General features: G+C 40.2%; 1 protein-coding gene across 1 annotated transcript; it reads right to left on the bottom strand.

Annotated features, from left to right (window-relative positions):
* Positions 1-9,989: 9,989 nt before the first annotated feature.
* Positions 9,990-15,168, bottom strand: slitrk3b (SLIT and NTRK-like family, member 3b). The gene is made up of 2 exons (XM_007234388.4): positions 14,404-15,168; positions 9,990-13,380 (listed from the first exon to the last, which is right to left on the bottom strand). The coding sequence occupies exon 2, from the start codon at positions 13,351-13,353 to the stop codon at positions 10,705-10,707; it is 2,649 nt and encodes an 882-aa protein (XP_007234450.3). The 5' UTR covers positions 13,354-13,380; positions 14,404-15,168; the 3' UTR covers positions 9,990-10,704.
* Between the last annotated feature and the right edge of the window lie 7,892 nt (positions 15,169-23,060).

Raw genomic sequence — 23,060 nt, 5'->3', positions numbered from 1 at the left:
CTCTATAATGAGCTGTGTGTTAATAATGCAACATACTGAGTTATTTTAGTAGTAATGCCCTATAATTAGCTGAACAGTAATAATGCATCATAATGAGCTATACAGTGATAATGTCCTATAATGAGCTGCTTAGTGATGCCCTATAATGAGATGTACAGTGGTAATGTCCCTGTAGGCACATAACAGTTTTAGACATTATCTTCACATAAATGTTTTATCATCTTAAATCATTACCAACATTCAACATGAAATTAACGTCTATTTATGTTGGTGGCTAGCTGGGGTGTTACCATGGGTTGTACTCTTAAAATGTGAGACAAAACTGTACAGTGAAAAGCATTACATTGTCCTGTAAAGTAACAATGCACTATAATAAGCCATACAGTTATAATTCACTATGATGAGATGTACAGTAATAATGTGTTATAGTGAGCTGTACAGTGGTAAAGAACTATAGTGGGTCATACAGTGGCAATGCACTATTATAAGCCGTACAGTGAAAATGTGATAGAAAGAAATGGAGTATAAAAAATGCAGGTTAATGATTTGTAAGAAGAAGGAACCAGAAACATGTACACTTAATATCTCTCTGAATCTGTGTAAAGTTATAATGTAGTCTGTATAAAAAAAACACTTGTGGTCATATCAGAGTGTGTGTCATATCTTTTATACAGTGGCATAAAAAAAGTATTTATTTTGTTTGTGCATTTTGTCATACTACATTTTTCTGATTTTCAAACAAACTTTATTAGCAGACAAATATAAACTGAGTAAATATAAAAAGCACTTTTTAAAAGATGATTTTATTTATTAAGGGGAAAATATATCCAAACCATTCTAGCCCTTTGAGAAAAAGTGTTTGCCCCATAAATTAACTGTGATTAATCACACTTTTTGGAAAGCTGACTACTACTGACTACTGACTTCACTACTGAAGTATATTTTCAACATATGTATTTTGTTTGTATTCTCTTTATTTCTCTTCACTAATGTATAAACCATTCTCTAGGTAGACTCTGCCTATGGCTGTCTATGGCTATGTATGTCTTAAGTGTTTCCAGATGTATACCATGACACCATATATAAGGAGGTCCCCAAGAGTGGGGAGAGAGGGAGAGCAGCAACATCAGAATTGGAAAAAACATTGAAAGATAACCTTAAAAGATATTGACTTAGTCTTTTTGTAATAAATAATTGTATTACACCTTAGGCAATGTCTGCGGTGTCCTCTTCCTCATCTTCAAGCATCTTCACAGCAAAGAGACAGCGGTAAACGACACTACTAACCACATCCAGACCAGTAGGATTAAGAAATCGCCTAAATAAAACCTGTCTGACAACATGAAGCAGCTAAAAGAACTTATTATGAACAAATTCGAAAAAGATGAGAAAAAAAAGTCATTGATCAGAGATGTGAAAGACTCGTTGCCAGTTTTCAGTAAAGCTTGATTGCAGTTGTCTACAAGGGTGGCACAGCCAAGTTATCAGGTTTAGGGGGCAAACATTTTTTCACACAGGGCTAGATTGGTTTGGTTAGATAGTTTTTCCTTTTATATAAAAAAGTTAAAAAGTGCTTTTTATATTTACTTAGGTTATCTTTGTCTGATATTAAAGTTTTTTTTTGATAATCAGTATGACACAGCATTTCTGCTGATGATTTTTTTTTTGTACAGTAACATGTGTGATATCAGCTTGTTAATATTTGACATCGAGGTTTAAACCTGAAATTCAGAACATAACTGAAAAAGAGAGTTTGTGGAAAAGCAGCAAAAGCATCAGAAACTGAATTTCAAATGATGATGTAAACAACAAGTTATGACTCCCAGTGAAGTCTTCTCTGCATTCTGGCCTTTGATGTGGGTTGATTCTGTAAAACTACTGTGCAGCACTGGATCTCATCAAACCCCCCAAAGAAAAACCCGAATGTTGGTCGTCAACCTTCTGATGTTTTTCACGTTTATGAGTTACATAAAGATTACATAAAATACTGAATAATGGAGGAGGAAAAGCAGCCTGTCATTAAACACTTCATCTTTTATTAAGAACTCTCACAATTCCTGTTACCTCTCTAATTAGCTTTGCAGATGAGTTTGGGGACCAGGCCTAAATCAGAGAGTGAAGCGGCACACTCTTACACACAAACACACACACACACAAAAACACACACACGGTCATTATTTTTTATCTGTACTGGACACTATATATATAATACACTAATATATAATACAAGTGTAGTGTCCTGTAGTTAACTGTAATAATACACTGCCTGGCCCAAAAAAAAAATCAAACACCCTAATATTTAATTTGACCGCCTTTAGATTTGATTGCTGCACACATTCACTGTGGCATTGTTTCAACAAGCTTCTGCAATGATACAAGATGTAAATGCAGTGTTGCATTAATTTTTCCCCAAGATCTTGCAGATTCATGATGGTAGAGTCTCAGCGCTGCACAAAGCCTTCTTCAGCACATCCCAAAGATTCTCAATGAGAGGAGGAATTAAGATTTGGACTCTGTGGTGAACAATCCATGTGTGAAAATGATGATCTCATGCTCTCTGAAATCACTCTTTCATAATTACAGCCTCATGAATCCTGGCATTATCATCTTGGAATATGGCTGTGTCATCAGGGAAGAAAAAATCCATTGATGGAATAACCTGGTCTATATTCAGTATATTCAGGTAGTCAGCTGGCCTCATTCTTTCAGCACATACTGTTGCTGAACCTAGACCTGACCAACTGCAGCAACCCCACATCATTTAGTTAAATACAGGTGGCCACTTTTTTTTGGCCAGGCAGTGTAGTGTCCTGTAGTTAACTGTAGTTATATATAATACAAGTGTAGTGTCCTGTAGTTAGCTGTAGTAATATATAATAAAAGTGTAGTGTCCTGTAGTTAACGGTAATTATATATAATACAAGTGTAGTTTCCTGTAGTTAACTGTAGCAATATATAATACAAGTGTAGTGTCCTGTAGTTAACTATAGTAATATATAACACTGGTGTAGTTTCTTGTAGTTACCTATAGTAATATATAACACTGGTGTACTTTCCTGTAGTTAACTATAATAATATATAATACTGGTCTATTGTCCTGTAGTAAACTGTAGTAATCTATATTGATGTCCTGTAATAAACTATAGCATGTTCCCCATGCTTCTGTTTAAGTTAGTAGAAATGGTATCATTATCTAGCTTGGGGTCATTAAGTAGTAGCATTAGCTTGCTAAATTTTAGCATTAGCATGCTAGATTGTAGAATTAGCGTGTTAGGTAGTATAATTGCTGCTGAAATAATGGAAGATCAGTTAATTATTAATCAGCTGAGTTTAATCATTGGATCAGTCTGATGTTGTGTAATGAGGTCAGCTCTGTTTTATATGGGTGGAGATGGAGTGAGTGTGTGGAGATGGAGTGAGTGTGTGTGGTGTGTTTGTGGTGTGGGACAAGAACGCTCCAGATTCTTCAGAAGAAAAGGTTGAAGCACAATACGCTAATTATCCAGCACTGCTAATCGCGTCGCTGCCGAGCCGAATCACAGCAGTGTTTATTATTCTGTTTGTAAAATCGGCGCCTCGTGTCAGAGCGCCGCATCGCCTCCAGTTCCCCATCATCACACACTTTCAGCACAACACTGCTGCTTATCCTGTTACCACTGAGGAAAACAAGTGCCCGGTGTGTGTGTGTGTGTGTGTGTGTGTGTGTGATCTGCTGCTCTGTAAACCTCTTTAGCTCCTCTGTAATTTTGAGGATCACTGAAGGTCTTCAGTGTTCATTTGAGTCTTAGTCTGACCCATGGAGCCCTCGGCTGGACCAGAGCCAGGGGGCCGATCTGGGGGTTGTGGCTTAAACATAGGAAATGCTGTCTATTCTGAGGCAGAAGGGCACCCAGTCATGTCTGAATCAAAGTTTACAAATCTAGCCTTCTATTGCATTGGTTTGAAAATGCTAATGACATAACCACTAAAAAGCTACTGCTATATCTAGAAATAAGTTGTCCATAACTTGGCAATGTCAGGTTGTAAGGGTCCCCGTCTTTCAGCTACAGAGAGCCTAATCAGTACACTGCTTTCTCAGGGAGATGTAGGCAGCAAGGCATTTCAGCATTTCTTTGTTTCTGAGAGATTGGAGCTGTGACTCCTTCACTATTCACTATGTAGCATTTTCTATACAGTGAACTGATCAGAGAACAACCAGCTCTGAGACACAATACTGACACAATACCACCGCACTTGAATATGGTTTGCACTTGAAATTCTAGTGAACATCGACTGTAAACTACATTTAGTGATGCTTTGTGGTTGTTTGATGAAAATGTACTGTTGAGATTTCATAGTACACTATTTCTGTAATAGTGAGCGATTCCAAAAATAGCTCTAGTCTCTCTGGAGTTTGGAGTCTGTTTGTGGGTGTGTTCAGGTGTTCTGAAGGAGTGTTGTTGGAGGAATGCATGGGGTGGGGTCAAAGAAATGGAGAAGGGACCAAAGTGCTTAGGGGAGGGGCGTTGGAGGAGTGTGGGGGGTCAAAGTCTTTTGAGGGAGGGTGTTAGAGGATTGATTGAGGAGGAGATGTAGTGTTTAGTGGTGGGGCGTTGAGTGATGGGGAGGGTCAGAGTGTGTAGGGATATAGTTATGGTGTTATGGGGAAGACTTGGAGGAGTGTGTGTGGGAGGAGTCAGAGTGTTTTGAAAATGTGAGTTGGAGGTGTGTGTGGGGAGAGGGGTCAAAGTGTGTGGAGGAGGAGCCAAAGTGTTGGAGGAGTGTTTGAGAGGGAGTTTACAGTGTTTTGAGGAGGGGCGTTGAACAAGTGGGAGGGGCTGTAATGTTGAAGGGAGGAGTGTGTGTGGGGAGGGGTTTTTTGGAGGAGTGGGTGGGTTGGCAGTATGTGGGGGAGGGGTAAGATTGTTTTGGGAGTGTCTATTGGAGGAATGTGTATTGGATTGTTTAGGGAGAAGTGTGTGTGGGGAGGGGTCAGTGTATGGGGTAAGGGTGTTTTGGGAGGGGCTATTGGAGGAGTGTGTGGTGGAGGGGTTGTAGAGTTAGGGGAGGAGTCAGTGTTTGGGGTGAAGTGTTTTGAGAGGGGTTATTGGAAGAGTGTGTTGTGGAGGGGTTGTAGAGTTAAGGGAGGAGTGTGTGTGGGTAGGGGTCAGTGTATGGGGATGCAGTGTTTTGGGAGGGGCTATTGGAGGAGTGTATGATGGAGGGGTTGTAAAGTTAAGGGAGGAGTGTGTGTGGGGAGGGGTCAGTGTGTGGGGGTAAGGGTGTTTTGGGAGGGGCTATTGGAGGAGTGTGTAGTGGAGGGTTTGTAGAGTTAAGGGGAGGAGTCAGTGTTTGGGGTGAAGTGTTTTGGGAGGGGCTATTGGAGGAGTGTGTAGTGGAGGGGTTGTAGAATTAAGGGAGGAGTGTGTGTGGGTAGGGGTCAGTGTGTAGGCATGCAGTGTTTTGGATGGGGCTATTGAAGAAGTGTGGTGGAGGGGTAGGGGTCAGTGTGTGGGGGTTGTAGCTTTGAGGAGGGGATTTGGAGGAGTGGGTGGTGGAGGGATTGTAGCGTTAAGGGGAGGGGTCAGTGTTTGGGGGAAGTGTGTGGAAAGAATTCAGTGTAGTGTTTTGGGGAGGGGTCAGGAAGCAGGAAAGGGGTGTGTGGGGGGTCTGTTTTAGGAAGAGAGAGGTGAGGTTATAGTGGAGCTGCTGAGCGGGTTATTTATTTTCCTCTGTTCTGAATTTCCCTTTTTAGCCTTTTTAGCTCCACCTGCTCAAAGCTGGTGTACAGCTCAGCATCTTCCGTATTACTGTAATCTCTCTCTCTTTCTCTCTCTCTCTCTCTCTCTGCACTTCTGTCTCTACCTCTTTCTCTCCAACCCTGTCTCCCTTCACCACTTTCTCTCGCTCCTCACCACTGTCTCTTTAACACTTTATATATGTATATATATATATACATAAATCCAGTTTTCTCAAAAGTATCAAACAGCCATTGTTCCAAATTATATTCTTGCTCATCAGCCCAGTTTTTTAACCCCGGCCTTTTTTTTTAAAAACATTGCTTCATAAATTCAAATTGTCACCTCATCTCTTATTCCCACCATTATTCCAAGCAACCATTCACCATTCCAGCTATCACCCAAATTCTCATTATGGCTATCATTACAGCATTGACACTATTTTTACCAAATAGCATTCTGATTATGGTACCAGTTGCTATTCCTGCCATCATTAAATATCATTCTACCTATTAGTCTAGCTTTGATTCTAGTAGTAAGCTGTTATTCCAGCCTTCTTTCCACTGCTGTTCAGACCGCCAGGCTGCCGCCCTCTTGGTTAAATGCCACTGTGTGTTGGTAAGGGAATGCTGAGAGAACAGCGCAGAACATTCTCTGCATGCAGGATCAGCTGAACAGCACAGGCAGATAATGAGGGTTAGTGGAGTGGCATAGAGAGGATTATCTGTCCCACACTTCGGACAAAAGCTTTGGTGAATTATCACACAGACGAGGCGTCTGGTTTTGACAGGCAGGTTTTAGATGTGGGAGGCCGAAACTCTGTGATAAATGTCAAACCAGACACGTGACAGATGGAACGACATGAGCTCGTCCAAATGCAGCATGAGCTACAATAGACAGGAACATGGTGGCAACAGGCAAAAGAGAAAAATCAATACAAGCTTTGTTTCATTTTACTTTACACTAAACAATTACTGCATGAATTACTGATTACAATGTAAATCACCAGGCAAAGAATACACAATCAGTCACTGCATAAACAATTAATCACTGCATGAACAATCAGTCAAGCCATAAACAACCAGTCACTGCATAAACTATCAATTACTTCATAAACAATTCATCACTGCATAAACAACCAGTCACTGCATAAACTATCAGTCACTTCATAGACAATTCATCACTGCATAGACAACCAGTCACTGCATAAACTATCAATTACTTCATAAACAATTCTTCATTGCATAAACGATCATTCACTGCATAGGATTAATCACTGCATAAACAACAAATCAGTCTATAAACAACCAGTCACTGCATAAACTATCAATCACGTCATAAACAATTCTTCATTGCATAAACGATCATTCACTGCATAGGATTAATCACTGCATAAACAACAAATCAGTCTATAAACAACCAGCCACTGCATAAACTCTCAATCACTGCATAAACAATCAGTAACCCCATAAACAACCAGTCACTGCATAAACAACCAGTCACTGCATTAAACAATCACTGCGTAAACAATCAGTAACCCCATAAACAACCAGTCACTGCATAAACAACCACTCAATGCATAAAAGATCAATTACCACGTAAGCAACCAGTCACTGCATAAACAATCATTCATTGCATAAACAACCAGCCATTGCAAAAACTCTTAATCACTGCATAAATGATTAATTACCCAATGAACAACAAGCCACTGCATAAACAACCACTCAATGCATAAAATATCATTTACCACGTAAGCAACCAGTCACTGCATGAACAATCATTCACGGCATAAATAACTAGACATTGCAAAAACTTTCAATCACTGCATAAATTATGAATTACTCAATGAACAACCAGCCACTGCATAAACTATCACTTTATAAACAACTAATCACTGCATAAACAATTACTGAATAAACAATCAATTACCACATAAACAGCCAGTCACTGCACAAACAACCAGCCGCTGTATAAACTCTCAATCACTGCATAAATGATCAATTTCCCCATAAACAACCAGTCACTGCATAAACATCCACTGCTTAAGCAATCAATTATCCTATAAACAACCAGTCACTGCATAAACAATTACCCTATAATCAACAAGTCACTGCATAAATGATCAATTACCCCATAAACAACCAGTCACTGCATAAACAATCACTGCATATGTGATCAGTTACTCCATAAACAACCAGCCACTGCATAAACAACCAGACACTGCAAAAACTCTCAATCACTGCATAAACAATCATTGCATAAATGATCAACTACCTCAAAAATAACCAGCGACTGCATAAACAATCATTGCATAAATTATCAACTACCTCAAAACAACCAGCGACTGCAAAAACAACTAGCCACTGCATAAACTCTCAATCACTGCATAAATGATCAATTACCCCATAAACAACCAGTCACTGCATAAACAACCAGCCACTGTATAAACAACCAGCCCCTGTATAAACAACCAGCCACTGTATAAACTCTCAATCACTGCATAAACGATCAATTACCCCATAAACAACCAGCCACTGCATAAACAACCAGCCACTGCATAAACAACCAGCCACTGCATAAACTCTCAATCACTGCATAAACGATCAATCACCCCATAAACAACCAGCCACTGCATAAACTCTCAATCACTGCATAAACGATCAATCACCCCATAAACAACCAGCCACTGCATAAACAACCAGCCACTGCATAAACAACCAGCCACTGCATAAACTCTCAATCACTGCATAAACGATCAATCACCCCATAAACAACCAGCCACTGCATAAACAACCAGCCATTGCATAAACAACCAGCCACTGTATAAACTCTCAATCACTGCAGAAACGATCAATCACCCCATAAACAACCAGCCACTGCATAAACAACCAGCCACTGCATAAACAACCAGCCACTGCATAAACAACCAGCCACTGTATAAACTCTCAATCACTGCATAAACAATCAATTACCCCATAAACAACCAGCCAATGCATAAACAACCAGCCAATGCATAAACAACCAGCCACTGCATAAATTCTCAATCACTGCATAAACAATCACTGCACAAACAACTAGCCGCTGTTTAACATCTCAATCACTGCATAAGCAATCAATTACCCCATAAACAACCAGCCACTGCATAAACAACAATCCACTGCATACACAATTAGTCACTCCATAAACTACCAGCCACTTCAGAAAACATTATAGTTTAAAAATTACCTACTGCAGAAATTACTCAATCACTGCAAAATGATTAACCACTGCATAAATAACTTAGCACACACAACCACTGCAAAATGATCAACCACTGCATAAATGACTACATTAACAGTAACTGCAAAATGATCAGTCACTGAATAAACAATCACTGCAAATATTAGTCACTGCATAAATCACTACATAAATGATCAACCACTGCAAAACGATATGCATAATTGATTAATCACTGCAAAATGTTCATCCACTGCAAAAACGATCACTGCATAAATGATCTGTTAGTATAAAAGATCAGTCACTGCATAAATGATCAATTACTGCAGAAATGATCACTGCAAAAACTCTTTAGTGCACACAGGCTGTAATAAATTGCAGATGCTTACATTTCCTAAATGACTATAATAGATATTTGCAAATTCTCCAAATTAGTTTAAGCTTGCAAACAAATAAATAAAGATAAAGAAAAGTCCCTTAGCAGAAACACAGCCAGCTATGAACAGCTTCCAGTGCAGGTTTATGGCCACATTTCAGAGCCATGGTGGAAAAAGCAGAAGCGCTCATCTCATTCCAAACAGTGGGAAACGGAAGCTCAACTGATACGACTTCAATATTCCATAAACGATTAAATTACATTCGTGGCTCAGTTCAAGGCTTTCCATAATACTTTTCTCTTATGCAACTCTGAGGAAGTGGGTTAAGCTGAGTGGAGTGTGGTGAAGAGGTGTGTCTAACTGATGCCCTCCCCTGGGCACTCCAGGGAGCAGAGACTCTGCAGCTCTGGCCCCCGGCGTGCTGAGCTCCAGGAGCCTCTTTTACAAACTCGGAGTGTTGATTTCACGGCATCTGTGGGACAAATTTCACAGTTATGTAAACTACGGCAGCCTAAACACCATGTGAGGGTTGAAGCTCTTTTGAAGTGTTAGCTACTGTGCACAGAGGGATGTGGCACTGGGTATGTTTTGTGTGTGTGTGTGCGATAGTGTAAATGTATGTGTGTGTGTGTGTGTGTGTTGTCACACTGCTGTCTCATGCACAATGTTAAACCATGAATTTCTTTAACTCCCTTTATTGAATTCAGGGTGTGTATTTTCAGGAAGGCTAAATCAGAGGCATAATCATCATACACTGATTGAACATGATGTACAATAATAATCGCAACACTGAAATCTAAGAATAAATATATGCACAAGTCCCTCCTAGTCTTTGAAGATGGATTGTAAAAAGATGCAATTTCATTCGGGAAAGAAAACTCCCGAGGTGTCTCGGTTTGCAAGTTTTGACTTTAGTGTGGTCCATAACAATGATCGATAAGCTCCAATAAAGATGATCTATTCATTGTGAAAATACAGGTTCAACAAAGCACTTCACAGTTATACAATAACTGCAGTTTCTCTATTGCTGAAGGATTGATTTTGGGTTCAGGAAAAAAAGGAATCAGACCTTGGTATGCAAACAAATGAAAAGCCAAGCCCAAACCCCCAGCGTTCAAAGGCATCCCTAGTTTCTTTCTGCACACAATAACATTTTCTCTGCTGTTCTAAACCTGTTGTTTAGATAAATAAAACTGTGAATATACAAAAATAATCATTTACAACATTGCTGGCTGCTCTTCTGAAGGCACTTAATACAAAATCTGAGAACAGAATTTCCTCCAGAGCAACTCGAGGGAAACAAACATCTTACATTGCACAAGTTCCTTGAAAGTCTTACCATTTATTTATTCTGGGAGGTGTGGAGATATTTCAGATTTCATGTCTGTCATGTTTTAGAACTGATATGACCTCTCCAGCACATCAATGTAATCCACCTTGGTTTTCAGTCTAGCCCTTAGCTCAGGGTATTCACTGTGGACTTGATTAGGACAGCCTGTCCTTGTCCCAGTGTTGATTGTTAGTGTTTGCGTTTGCCTGGCGTCCTGTTCTGCATGGGGATACTCCGGGGGAGGGTGTACGTGTCTGTCAGGGACATCACTGAACAGGGGTGTGCCAAACAGGCTGTCCACAAATCCCACCTTAGGGGTGGGCCCTTGACTATCAATGACCGTTGGGCACAATATTCCGTTTTCGTGCAATCCGGAGATGTCTGCACACGGCGCCCCCACCGGCACTATGGTGTTGACGGGCGAACTGCCGATGGCCATGGTCCACTCCTTCTCTTTCTCCAGCAGTGTTCTGTAATTCGAGCCACTCTCTCCAGAATCTGTGAGCGGATGCTTCTGATCAACCCCTCCCTGCCTGCCGCTTTTGTAAATGGGGTTGCTGCACATGTGCGAAGAAGGTGTGGCGATGCAGTCGTACACATGGTTGGAGGGAGGAGTTTCAGGCAGAGCGGGCGGAGGTTCAGTGAAAATCCCACACTCCATCTGTATTCCTGCCAGACCCACCTCCCCCTGCTTCCTGAAGGGCAGCTTCTCCCGCTTCTTCAGAGCGTAGGCACACAGTGCCGCAGCCGCAAAGAACGCCGACACAAACAGAACCAGGAGGCTGAGGATGAGCACGGACAGAGGGATGGTGCCTTTCGGAGGGTGAGGCCCAGCCCCTGGGAAGGAGGTAGAAAGCCCTTTCGCCCAGTCCTCTGGAGACGAGGAAGGCTGCAGCAACTCTGGGCAAATCACTTCCGCGTTCAGGGAGCGTAAATCTTTCCCATTCATGGCCTCCGGAGTTTTACACACCACCTCACCTACAATGACGACTGAGCTGAGAGTGTCCAGCCACTCTTTAAGGGGGACGATATCGCAGGAGCAGTCCCAAGGGTTCTGGTTTAAGTCAATCTGGACCACAGCATGCAGGTGCTCCAGAACACCACTCACCGGCAGGTGATGAAAGTAGTTATTGCGTAGATTAAGTCGCGCAAGTGAAGTACCTGCGAAAGCCCCTACAGGCAGTGTACGCAGCAGGTTGTTATTCAGAAAGACCAGCTGAAGAGTAGGCATTAGGCTGAAAGCAGCTGGTTGAATTTCTCTTATCTCATTGTATTCAAAATACAAGTATCGCAGACTCTGAAGCCCATGGAACATATCCAGAGTTAGCCTTTCAATGTTATTCCCATTTAAATACAGGCTCCTCAAATTGGGTAGGTTAGCAAATGCTCCCTCATGAACATAGAATATTTGGTTGTTTCCCAAGTGCAGCAAATCGAGACTAGAAAAATTCCAAAAATCGGACTTGTGTATTTTCTGGATCAGATTCCCACTCAGATAAAGCTTCTTAGCGTTTAGCGGCCGTGGCATCAACTCAGAAATGTTTCGAAATCCGCTTTCTTTGCAGTTTACAGTTAAGCCGAGGTCATTAATGTGCAGATTGCAGGTACATCCAATGGGACAGATAATTGGTATGGGTGGCCGGGTCTGATATCCAGCAACTGGCGGCTGGTTGGGAAACGCACTGCGTGGTGTAGGTGGAGTCTTGGATGGCCTAGGTCTTTTTGTTGGCTTTGGGGGCCTTTCCCTTTGTTCCACAGAGGAAACAGTGTTCTGGTTGGGGGAGACCATAGAAGAGGGCTTTGTTGGCCTGACCCTGCCTGTGTAGAATGGTAAGTGAGGGATCCCAAGGTTTGCCTCAACCTCTGCTTCGGTTAGCATAGGGCAGAGTTCACTGCGCTTTATCTCCCTAAGGTCCTTTCCATGTAGGTGGAAGGGGTACTCACATGTGATCTCTCCAACCACAGCGGTGTATGGTATCCTCTCCAGCCAAGCCTGCAGCTGGACGATGTCACAGACACAGTTCCATGGATTCTCCTCCAGCTGAATCTCCATTAGACTCCGTCCAATGTATTCCAGAGTGCCTCTGTAGGCCAGTGTCTTCAAGCGGTTTCCTCGCAGGTCCAGGTGCGTCAGTGACACCGATCTGAAAAGGAAAGTGGGCAGCACAGGTATCAAATTGTCATTAAGGATAAGGACTCTGAGCTTGTGCAAGTTCCGGAAAGCTCCACTGTCTATTCTTTTGATGACATTGTAGTCGGCTTGGAGATATTCCAGACTCTCCAGTCCGAGGAACGTGTCATTACGAAACACCTCCAGCTTGTTTTCATGAAGATAAAGTCTCTTTATAGAGCTCAAGCCATTGAACGCCCCCGCATGGATGTCCTGCAAAGCGTTGTTCCCGAGATTAATGGCAATCGCATTGTTTAAATGCAGGAAGCTGTTGAAATAGAGCTTCCGTAAGGAGTTTTTCTGCAGGTAGAGCTTAAAAGGCCTCATCCAGGACTGGGCCACCTGGCTAACATTTGTAAATCCTTTGCTGTCGCAGTGGACATGAAACAGGCCCTCTTTCACCTCGCAGTAGCAAGGCTCAAAACAAGGCTCATCTATTTCTTCGGATTCGTCCAGCAGAGGGATTGGAGTTGTCCACCCGAGTGCAAGAGTGCTCAGCAGAGTGAGCCACAGCATCCTTTCTCCAAAAGCAGTGGAGTGCATGGCATCGAGAACTCCTTCTTCACTGCACTGAAAGAAAAACACAAGAGGCTTTAGCTGCAGAAGACAAAAGAGAATGATGAATAATAATCATCATAATGATCTTGATTTGATACTGAGGGAAGCTCAACAGTGGAGATGACCGTTCTTTACTGCTACTCATGAATTTTTCAAAGGGTAGAGATTGATTAGATGTGTTGAGCAGTGTGTGCCATGTCTAGCAGCCCTTAGAACTGATGAATAAAAGAAACCTATGAACACCCTTTTCACCACAGAGCTGCTGAGGATAGGAGACACAGCCTGTCAGTGATTTAACTGAATTCATGTGAAGCTGTTGCCTCTTTCTGGGATTTTTCCTGAGTATCCGAATATCCAGAGTCTCCTACAGAGAATATCCTTCGCTCTCCTTCTGAAAGCACTTATTAGCTAATGTGACCGGCAGGGCACTTAGGGATGTGATGTGAATAGGTATCGATTCCTGGCCGCACCAGATATTTACTAAAATAATTCACTGAAATGTTAAGCTAAGCTCTTAAATCAATCTCCTCGTCTACAACAGAGTCTCCTTATTTCATCAAGCCTTTTGATTCAGTCCTCTGTGAATATGAACACATTTTGGTGCTGCATTTCCAGTCTTATCGGTTTATTTCTTTGACCACTGAGACGCAGCAGCATTTACGCAACCACAGCTTAAGCAGAGCTGCCGAGTTTTGTATCAGAATTCATCCTGGAACATCAGACTGTTTAGCATCCCACAGATCCAGCCATAAGGAAACCATTCAGTCCCACAAGAAAAAAAAACTGCACCTACAGCGGAGAGCTGCTGCGCTGGATCTGCGCTGAGTTTTGTGCGAACCAAATACATCTTACAAAAGGAGCTCTATGCTGGTCTGCAGTGGTGATCCTGAAACACCAGAACAGCCAACAACAGACCACACAGCCACCCCTCTAACCCCCGTCCCTCTGCAGCCGCAGGGAGGGTGTCGAAGGTAATGCTGCTGCTGGCTGTTGGAGATGGTGGACAGAGACGTATTGAAGATGCTGATTACTCACTGTGGTCAGTGCAGCATTAGGTGCCGGTGCTGTTGGCCATGGTCTCCTGGTTCTGGCTGTAGAACGTGACGGGACTGCAGCCCTTTTCTTCTTCTTTTTTATACCGACAAGCAGCTCTGCTCCCCCTCAGCCAGCAGCTCCAGCAGACACCGCAAATCCTCCTCCTCCTCCTCCTCCTCCTCCTCCTCCTCTCTCTCTCTCTTCCTCTCTTTCCCTCTCTCTCTTCTCTCTCCTGCCGTCCTTCAGAAATCTAAGCTCCTCTCTCGTTGGTCAGATCAGAAGCTGCGGTGCAAAAAAGCCGCTAATCATCACAGGGGTCTAAATGAACCGGACGGGAGGCAGTTCTGCACCCTTAGATCTCTACCACTAATTAATAATTATAATAATGAAAAAAATAATAAAAGTTAACAACAGCAATATTAATAAAAAAATAAAATAAAATTAGTAATAGTTCTAAGAATTAAAATGACATAATACGCCTGATCAGCTGAGCTTTTTCCATCACTGAGCACAAACACCCCAACAGACCTTATTCCAGGTTACCATGGCAACGCAGGGGGGCCGTCTGCTCCTGTCGAGATGCGGCTGAAGTCATTAATGGGTTTTTTCATTTCTGCTGTTTTGCTGGGAAGCGTTTGGGTTTTCTGAGGTGGTGGTTCTGATTCTGGACGTGTAGGTCGCCACAAACGTCAGTCAAGACCCTCAGATCCTGAAAAAAAAAACTAACTAACGAGGCGTTTCTATCTAAGAATTCAGCCCCCAAGAATACCTCAACCCTGTCAGTCATCTCTTTTTGTATTTATTTATTTTTATATTAAAAACAAACTCAGAGTACATATTTTATTGTCATTACAGTACAGTATGTTCATTTATTTATATTACTTATGTATTAAATTATGTAAGACAAAACATATGTTATAATGAACCGAAAGTATTTATTAAGCTCTGAATGGTATAAATTAACCTGAGAACACAGAATTTAACCAGTTTTTGAGTCTTTGGTTCTTGTGTTTTTTCTACTATTGTCTACTATTTTTGTGTTAAGATTCAGTGTTAGGATCCAGTGTTACTATTCAGTGTTCAAGGCTAATGTTCAGGTTTAATGTCCTGTAGATTTACTGTACAAGTTTAGTCAAGGTTTATGGATAAGATTCAGTGTTCTGGTTGAGGTTTAGTGTTCAGTTTCTGTGTTCAGGTTCATTGGTTGGTGTTCAAGTTAAATGTTAACATTAGGCATTAACGTGCAGTTTCCAGTGTTCATTTTTAGTGATCAGGTTTAGTGTTAATGTTCAGTTTTACTGATCAGGTACAGTGGCGTATGTTCAGTTTTAGTGTTAATGCTCAGTTTTAGTGTTCAGGTTTGGTGTTAATGTTCATTTTTAGCGTTAATGTTCAGTTTCTGTGTTAATGTTTAGTTTTAGTGATCAGGTTCAATGGCTTATGTTCAGTTTTAGTGATCATGTTCAGTGGACTGTGTTCAGTTTTAGTGTTAATATTGATTTTTAGTGTTAATATTCAGTTTTAGCGATCAGGTTCAGTGGAATGTGATCAGTTTTAGTGTTAATATTTATTTTTTGTGACAATATTCAGTTTTAGTGATCAGGTTCAGTATTATTGTTCAGTTTTAGTGATCAGGTTCAGTGGAACGTGTTCAGTTTTAGTGTTAATATTCAGTTTTAGTGATCAGGTTTAGTGGATTGTGTTCGGGTTCAGTATTAATGTTCAGTTTTGGTGATCAGGTTCAGTGGAATGTGATCAGTTTTAGTGTTAATATTATTTTTTTGTGTTAATATTCAGTTTAAGTGATCAGGTTTAGCGGATTGTGTTCGGGTTCAGTATTAATGTTCAGTTTTAGTGATCAGGTTCAGTGGAACGTGTTCAGGTTCAGTTTTAGTGATCAGGTTCAGTGTTAACGTTCAGTTTTAGTCTTAATGTTCAGTTTTAGTGATCAGGTTCAGTGGAATGTGTTCAGGTTCAGTTTTAATGTTCAGTTTTAGTGATCAGGTTCAGTGTTAACGTTCAGTTTTAGTCTTAATGTTCAGTTTTAGTGATGAGGTTTAGTGGAATGTGTTCAGGTTCTGTGTTAATCATCAGTTTTAGTCATCAGGTTCAGTGAATTGTTTTTTAGACTAAGTGTTTATGTTCAGTTTTAATGATCAGGTTTAGTGTTAAAGTTCAAGGTCATGCTCAGTGTTAATGTTCAGTTTTAGTGATCAGGATCAGTAGATTGTGTTCATGCTCAGTGTTAATGTTCAGTTTTAGTGATCAGGATCAGTAGATTGTGTTCATGCTCAGTGTTAATGTTCAGTTTTAGTGATCAGGATCAGTAGATTGTGTTCATGCTCAGTGTTAATGTTCAGTTTTAGTGATCAGGATCAGTAGATTGTGTTCATGCTCAGTGTTAATGTTCAGTTTTCATAATCAGGTTCAGTAGATTGTGTTCATGCTCAGTGTTAATGTTCAGTTTTCATAATCAGGTTCAGTGGTATGAGTTTAGGTTCAGTGTTAATGTTCAGTTTTAGTTATAATGTTTAGTTTTAGTCTTATTGTTCAGTTTTAGTGATTAGGTTCAGTGAATTGTGTGCAGATTCAGTATTAATGTACAGTTTTAGTGATCAGGTTTAGTTGAATGAATGTGTTCAGGTGTAGTGTTAATGTTCAGTTTGAGTCATCAGGTTGGGTGGATTGTGTTTAGATTCAGTTCTAATGTTCAGATTTAGTGTTCAGGTTCAGTGTTAATGTTCTATTTAAGTGACCAGGTTCAGTTTTAGTGATCAAGTTCAGTTTTATTGATCATGTTTGGTGGAATGTGTTCAGGTTTAGTGTTCAAGTTTGATTTTAGTGATCAGGTTCAGTGCATTGTCATTCAGATTTAGTGTTTACGTTCAGTTTTAATAATACGGTTTAGTGTTAATGTTCAATTTTCAGGATCAGGTCCAGTGGATTGTGTTCAGGTTCAGTATTAATGTTCAGTATAGTCTTTAGGTTAAGTGGATGTGTTCAGCTTCAGGGCTAATGTTCAGTTTTAGTGTTTAGGTTCAGTGGATTGTTTTCAGGTTTATTGTTAATGTTTAGTTTTAGTGATCAGGTTCAGTTTTAGTGATCAGGTTCAGTTTTAGTGATCAGGTTCAGTTTTAGGGATCAGGTTCCGTTTTAGTGATCAGGTTCAGTTTTAGTGATCAGGTTCAGTGGATTGTGTTCAAGCTCATTGTTAATGTTCAGTTTTAGTGTTTAGGTTCAGTGGATTGTTTTCAGTTTTATTGTTAATGTTTAGTTTTAGTGATCAGGTTCAGTTTTAGTGATCAGGTTCAGTGTTAATGTTCAGTTTTAGTGGTCAAGTTAAGTTTTAGTGATCAGGAACAGTGGATTGTGTTTAAACTCAGTGTTAATGTTCAGTTTTAGTGATCAGGTTCAGTGGATTGTGTTCAGGTTCGGTGTTAATGTTCAATTTAAGTGACCAGGTTCAGTTTTAGGGATCAGGTTCAGTTTTAGTGATCAGGTTCAGTGGATTGTGTTCAAGCTCATTGTTAATGTTCAGTTTTAGTGATCAGGAACAGTGGAATGTGTTCAGGTTCAGTGTTAATGTTCAATTTAAGTGACCAGGTTCAGTTTTAGGGATCAGGTTCAGTTTTAGTGATCAGGTTCAGTGGATTGTGTTCAAACTCATTGTTAATGTTCAGTTTTAGTGATCAGGAACAGTGGAATGTGTTCAGGTTCAGTGTTAATGTTCAATTTAAGTGACCAGGTTCAGTTTTAGGGATCAGGTTCAGTTTTAGTGATCAGGTTCAGTGGATTGTGTTCAAGCTCATTGTTAATGTTCAGTTTTAGTGATCAGGTTCAGTGGATTGTGTTCAGGTTCGGTGTTAATGTTCACGGTTTAGTGCTCAGTGTTTAAGTTCAGTATTCAGTGTCCAGTACACAGCTTGAGCAACTGAGTTTTTAACTCTGTTCATATTACAAAGTGTAAATCCCCCAAACCCACCTGAATGCACCCTGGAAGTGTGAGTGTGTGTTGGATTGCGCGCACACACACACACACACACACACACACACACACACACACACATACACACACAGCTTCTCCAAGGACAGAGAGCCCTGAGCAATAACCAACGTTCAGCTAATTAAACAACGACCCCACTTTAATTAGGATATAAATCAGTTGCCATGGGAACCTGCCCTTCGGAGTGCACAGGTAAACTCCTGCTGGATCAGAACACACACTCCTCTCAATTACATCAGGCCTGTGTGTGTGTGTGTGTGTGTGTGTGTGAGGAGGTATAAATTAAACAGGCTCAGAATTCTCTGTGCTGAATCTTCTTTGTGCTGAATGTTCTCTGTGCTAAATGTTTTCTGCAGCCAACTGTGTACTTACTGCTGAATGTTCTCTGTGCCGAAAGTTCTTTGTGTTAAATGTTGTCTGTGCTGAATGTTCTCTAGCCAAATGCGTACTTACTGCTGAATGTTCTCTGTGCTAAATGTTCTCTGTGCCAAATGTGTCTTTATTGCCAAATGCTTTTATGCCAAATGTGTACTATGTACAAAGTGCATTCTTTTTGTTTTCTGAGTGAAAGGTTCTCTGTGTAGAGTGTGTTCTTTGTGAGAAGTGCATACTCTGTGTCAGTGCAGACTATGTATTACTGCCAAATGTTCTCTGAGTGAAATGTTCTCTGTGTGGAGTGCGTTCTTTTGAAGAGTGCATACTCTGTGCTAGTGCCAAATGTTCTCATTGATAAATGCGTTTTCTGTGCAGAGTGTTGTCTTTGTGCCAATTGTTTCCTAGGTTGAACGCGTTCCCCTTGCTAAATGTTCTCTGTGCAAAATGCGTTTTTTGTGCTAAACGTTTTATGTGCAAATTGTGTTCTCTGATCTTGTTGCGTTCTCTGTGCCAAGTGTGATTTCTACGCTGTATTTTTTATGCTGAATAATCTCTGTGCCAAATTTGTTCTCTGTGCTGAATGTTCTTTGTGCCAAGAGACAAATGCCAAAAGTTACCTGTGCAAAGTGAATTCTCTCTGCGCTGAGTATGTTCATTCTTCGTGTTCATTGTGTTCTTTGTGTTGAGTGTGTTTTCTTTGTCAAGTGGGTTCAGTTCCTCCGCATGTGATCAGTTTCAGTACCAGTATTATGTGATGGTTTTAGTTCTGTGAAACCTGATACGCATGTTCTTAATGTTCAGTGTCTAATTTCTCTAAACTCCGGAAGGCTCATTAACACAGCATGATAACTTCCTCATCAGACTGCAATCAGTCACACAGTAGGTCCGTACAAATTGCTAACTAATTAGCAAAACTAACTAGTGTTTGATTAGTGTAGATGTAGTATTGTGCCATAGTTATTCATAGATATCTACAATGCATTTTTAGAACTGGTAGATTTTTTAATGTAGGTACAAATAGCACTATTGTCCTACAATTCATTGCAAAACAAAAAGGGAGGAGCTAATTCTCGTATAGAATTTACCTAAAATTAATCTGAATTCGGAAAAGGTCACTCATTAAGTCATTTGTTATTTACTATGTCTGCCATTTGCAACATAGTAAACTGACTAAGGGACAATCAAAGTCCTTTTCTGAGACTAGGTTCAGAAGCACTGCTTCATTAAAAAGTGATGGGCATTTGTGTGACATTCATATCAAATCAAACACAACTGCCATATACACCGTGAAATAATAGGCTAGCCTACTAATGAATTTGGGAAATACTTGCTATAATAAGGATGTTTACACATAAAATAATAAATTATTAAAACTGAATCACGTGCAAGTTAAAATTATTGGCTGGCATTCTAATGGTTTTCTCATGGGCTTAATAAGTAGGTACTGCCAAATCACTGAAATAAAAAAAAAATTGTAGTGCGTGATTCCAAACGCAGCAGCAGGTGGTGCAAATCATCACTTCCAGCACTGGCTAGTAGCAAAATACATACGCTATATTGCCAAAAGTGTCTGCTCACATGCCTTGATTGTATTGCTGCTCAGAATGGGAACCTATTCCATGAAGTTCTCTACACACTGTTCTTCTAATCTGAAGCACATGAAGTTTGGAGATCTGTAGTGATTGACTCTTGAACGTTGGTTCCTCTGCACTATGCACTTCAGCATCCGCTGATACCACTCTGTAATTTTTTGTTGACATAGTTGTTCTCGCTCCCAGATGCAACGCTTCTTACAGTTTCACTGACAGCAGGATACTTAGTAGTGAGGACATTTCACATTGTTGCACAGGTGGCATCCTATTATGGTACCACTGGGGACCATTTGTAGAAGCAGTCTGCATGTCTAGGTGCCTGGTTTTATACAGCTGTGCCCATGAAAGTGATTGGAACCTGAGATGGGAGAGCAAATACTTTTGGCAATATAATCTAAAACAACATTACATAATTATGATACAAATAACTGCAATCCACTTTTTACAGTGTATTCAGGCAAGATTTATTTTACCTGGAGAGGTTAAGTAGTCATTTTATTGAAAGTAGGGCGTAAGTGTCATTTTTTTTTGATAACCTTTTAGTTAGTTTTCAAATCCCAACATAGTTTTGTTTGATATTGTGGCAAACTGAAGCCTGTTTTCTCCACTTCTGGTCAATAAGTTGTGTTTTGTCTGGTAGAGGGTCTGAAATAGTACTTGCCTAAAGCTTTGTGTCTCTGCCGAGTGTTTTGGTTCATCTTCTGGGTTTGACTAAAATTTCCCACAGACTTGAACGACTGGAGGTATCTGTGCCATATACAGCTTAAACAGAATTACTGCACTTACACTACACTATGTTACACGCTTAAACTACACAGAAGTGTGTGTTTGTAAGATGCTATTTCTTTTAACTTTAGTGGAGTCTTTTGAAGTTGAGAGCATATTTACTGCTGCACAGCCTAACTCACACTGGACAGTAGAATTCTTTACCGTTTTGCTTAAAAAAAAATCTTTAGAATTTATCTTTTGAAAAAAGACCAACAGTCTATTTAGAAGTCTTCACTCTTATCAAGGACCAATTTTATCATCCTAATTCGACTGAAGCCTACACTTCGAATGTTGCCACTTGCCCTGTTTCACCTAATCGTTCTGTGCAAGAAAAACTAATAATACGATCTAATGACAACATAGCAGTGAGTTTTTCGTACTTTGGCAACGTCGGTGGAGACTTATCACTACACTCCCCTTCTAAGTGATGTAGTGTGAGCAGCTGGGCATCAAGACGTAAAAATATGCATAAGAAACACTGATCTAACGAAAAATAGCAGACGTCTGTAAATTTACTTTGTTTCTGGACACAGAGCTTTTAAGAGGATGCATGGAGAAGGAGGCTGCAGCAAGCAATGTTTGCCTTCTGTTGTGTTCTATACCTGATAACACGGGGTGAGTCAATAGGATTGGGAAATAAGCAGAGGGTGGGATCAAAGACAGACAATTTAGAGAACAACGTACTGGATGAAGCACTTCTGTCAGAAAATGCCATATGATTCATTGATATCTGATAACACACCCTGTTCATTTTATGAGTTAGTACCGAAAATAAAAATACAGACCGATCCTTAATGTTAATATGTGGTCTATACCATAGGTATAGTAGTACTTAAAGGAGAAATTAGGTGTTGAATGGACTTGAATAGTGCCTGGTGTAGTGAAGCATGATATTTCCACCTCATGTTTACTGGAAATCACTCCTGTTACTGGAACTTAACCCCTGTTACTGGAACTAATTCCTGTTACTCTTTATGTTATGAGTAACAAGATTGAAAGTAACAGGACTGAGCTTTTTAGCATTTAATTATATCATAGCTAATAGCTATAAAAACTAGCTAAATAGCGGCCATGCTAATAGCATGAGGACACTGAGCACATTCTAGTGATTTTCCCAAAATTTGTATTTTAAAAATAAACAAGTAAGAGCTAAGAATTAATTTAGGAAACAGGACGGAGCGTTGAGATTGACCTCCTCAGTCATAGTTACAATAAGCATGGGACCTGGAGTTAAAAACAATGTAAAAATAAATAAATCTCTGAAGGATTTTAATAACTACATTTCATGTTTATAGTTAGAGAGTGGGGAAAGGTAACAAAAGCTGTTTTTTCAGTGTTTTAATTATTTTTTTTTTTAGGTCAATGTACTTAATAATAAAATGTAATTTAAAATTATCTTATGTGCACATTTATACATGTAATTTCCTGGGGACAGAAATGGCGCCCATTCAATGGAATGGCCCAAGCGTTGCTATGTTATATCACTAAATAAAACTGCTAATGCATCACCAGGCTCTGTTAATTTTGTCACGTGATTTTTGGGTTAATGTTTTTAGATTTACTGCATATGTTAATGTTGACAGCCCTAGTATATATGAATATTTTGGCTTTTTTAAAAATCTTTAGACAGACGCTAGTCAAAATGGTATGTATTCAGTTGTTTAGCAACCATACTAGCTAACTCAGTAGGGCTAAAGTATGATGTGTAGCTGCTTGTGTGCTAAAATGTGGCTAAACCTTTGTTCAGCAAAGCTTAATTGCTTCAATACAAGGACAGTGTTTCTGAGTTTTCTTTAAAATAGTAAAAAAAAATATGTCAATTTTGTGGGTAAAATTATGTGTTTAACAGTGTGTAAAAATACACCACAATGCAGAAAACAACATTCAATTCATTAAACATCTTATGGGGCACCCACAGA

Source organism: Astyanax mexicanus, chromosome 8, assembly GCF_023375975.1.
Source record: "Astyanax mexicanus isolate ESR-SI-001 chromosome 8, AstMex3_surface, whole genome shotgun sequence".
NCBI lineage: Eukaryota > Metazoa > Chordata > Actinopteri > Characiformes > Acestrorhamphidae > Astyanax > Astyanax mexicanus.
Note: the sequence above shows the minus strand (reverse complement) of the source record. Positions and strands in the feature narration are given on the sequence as shown.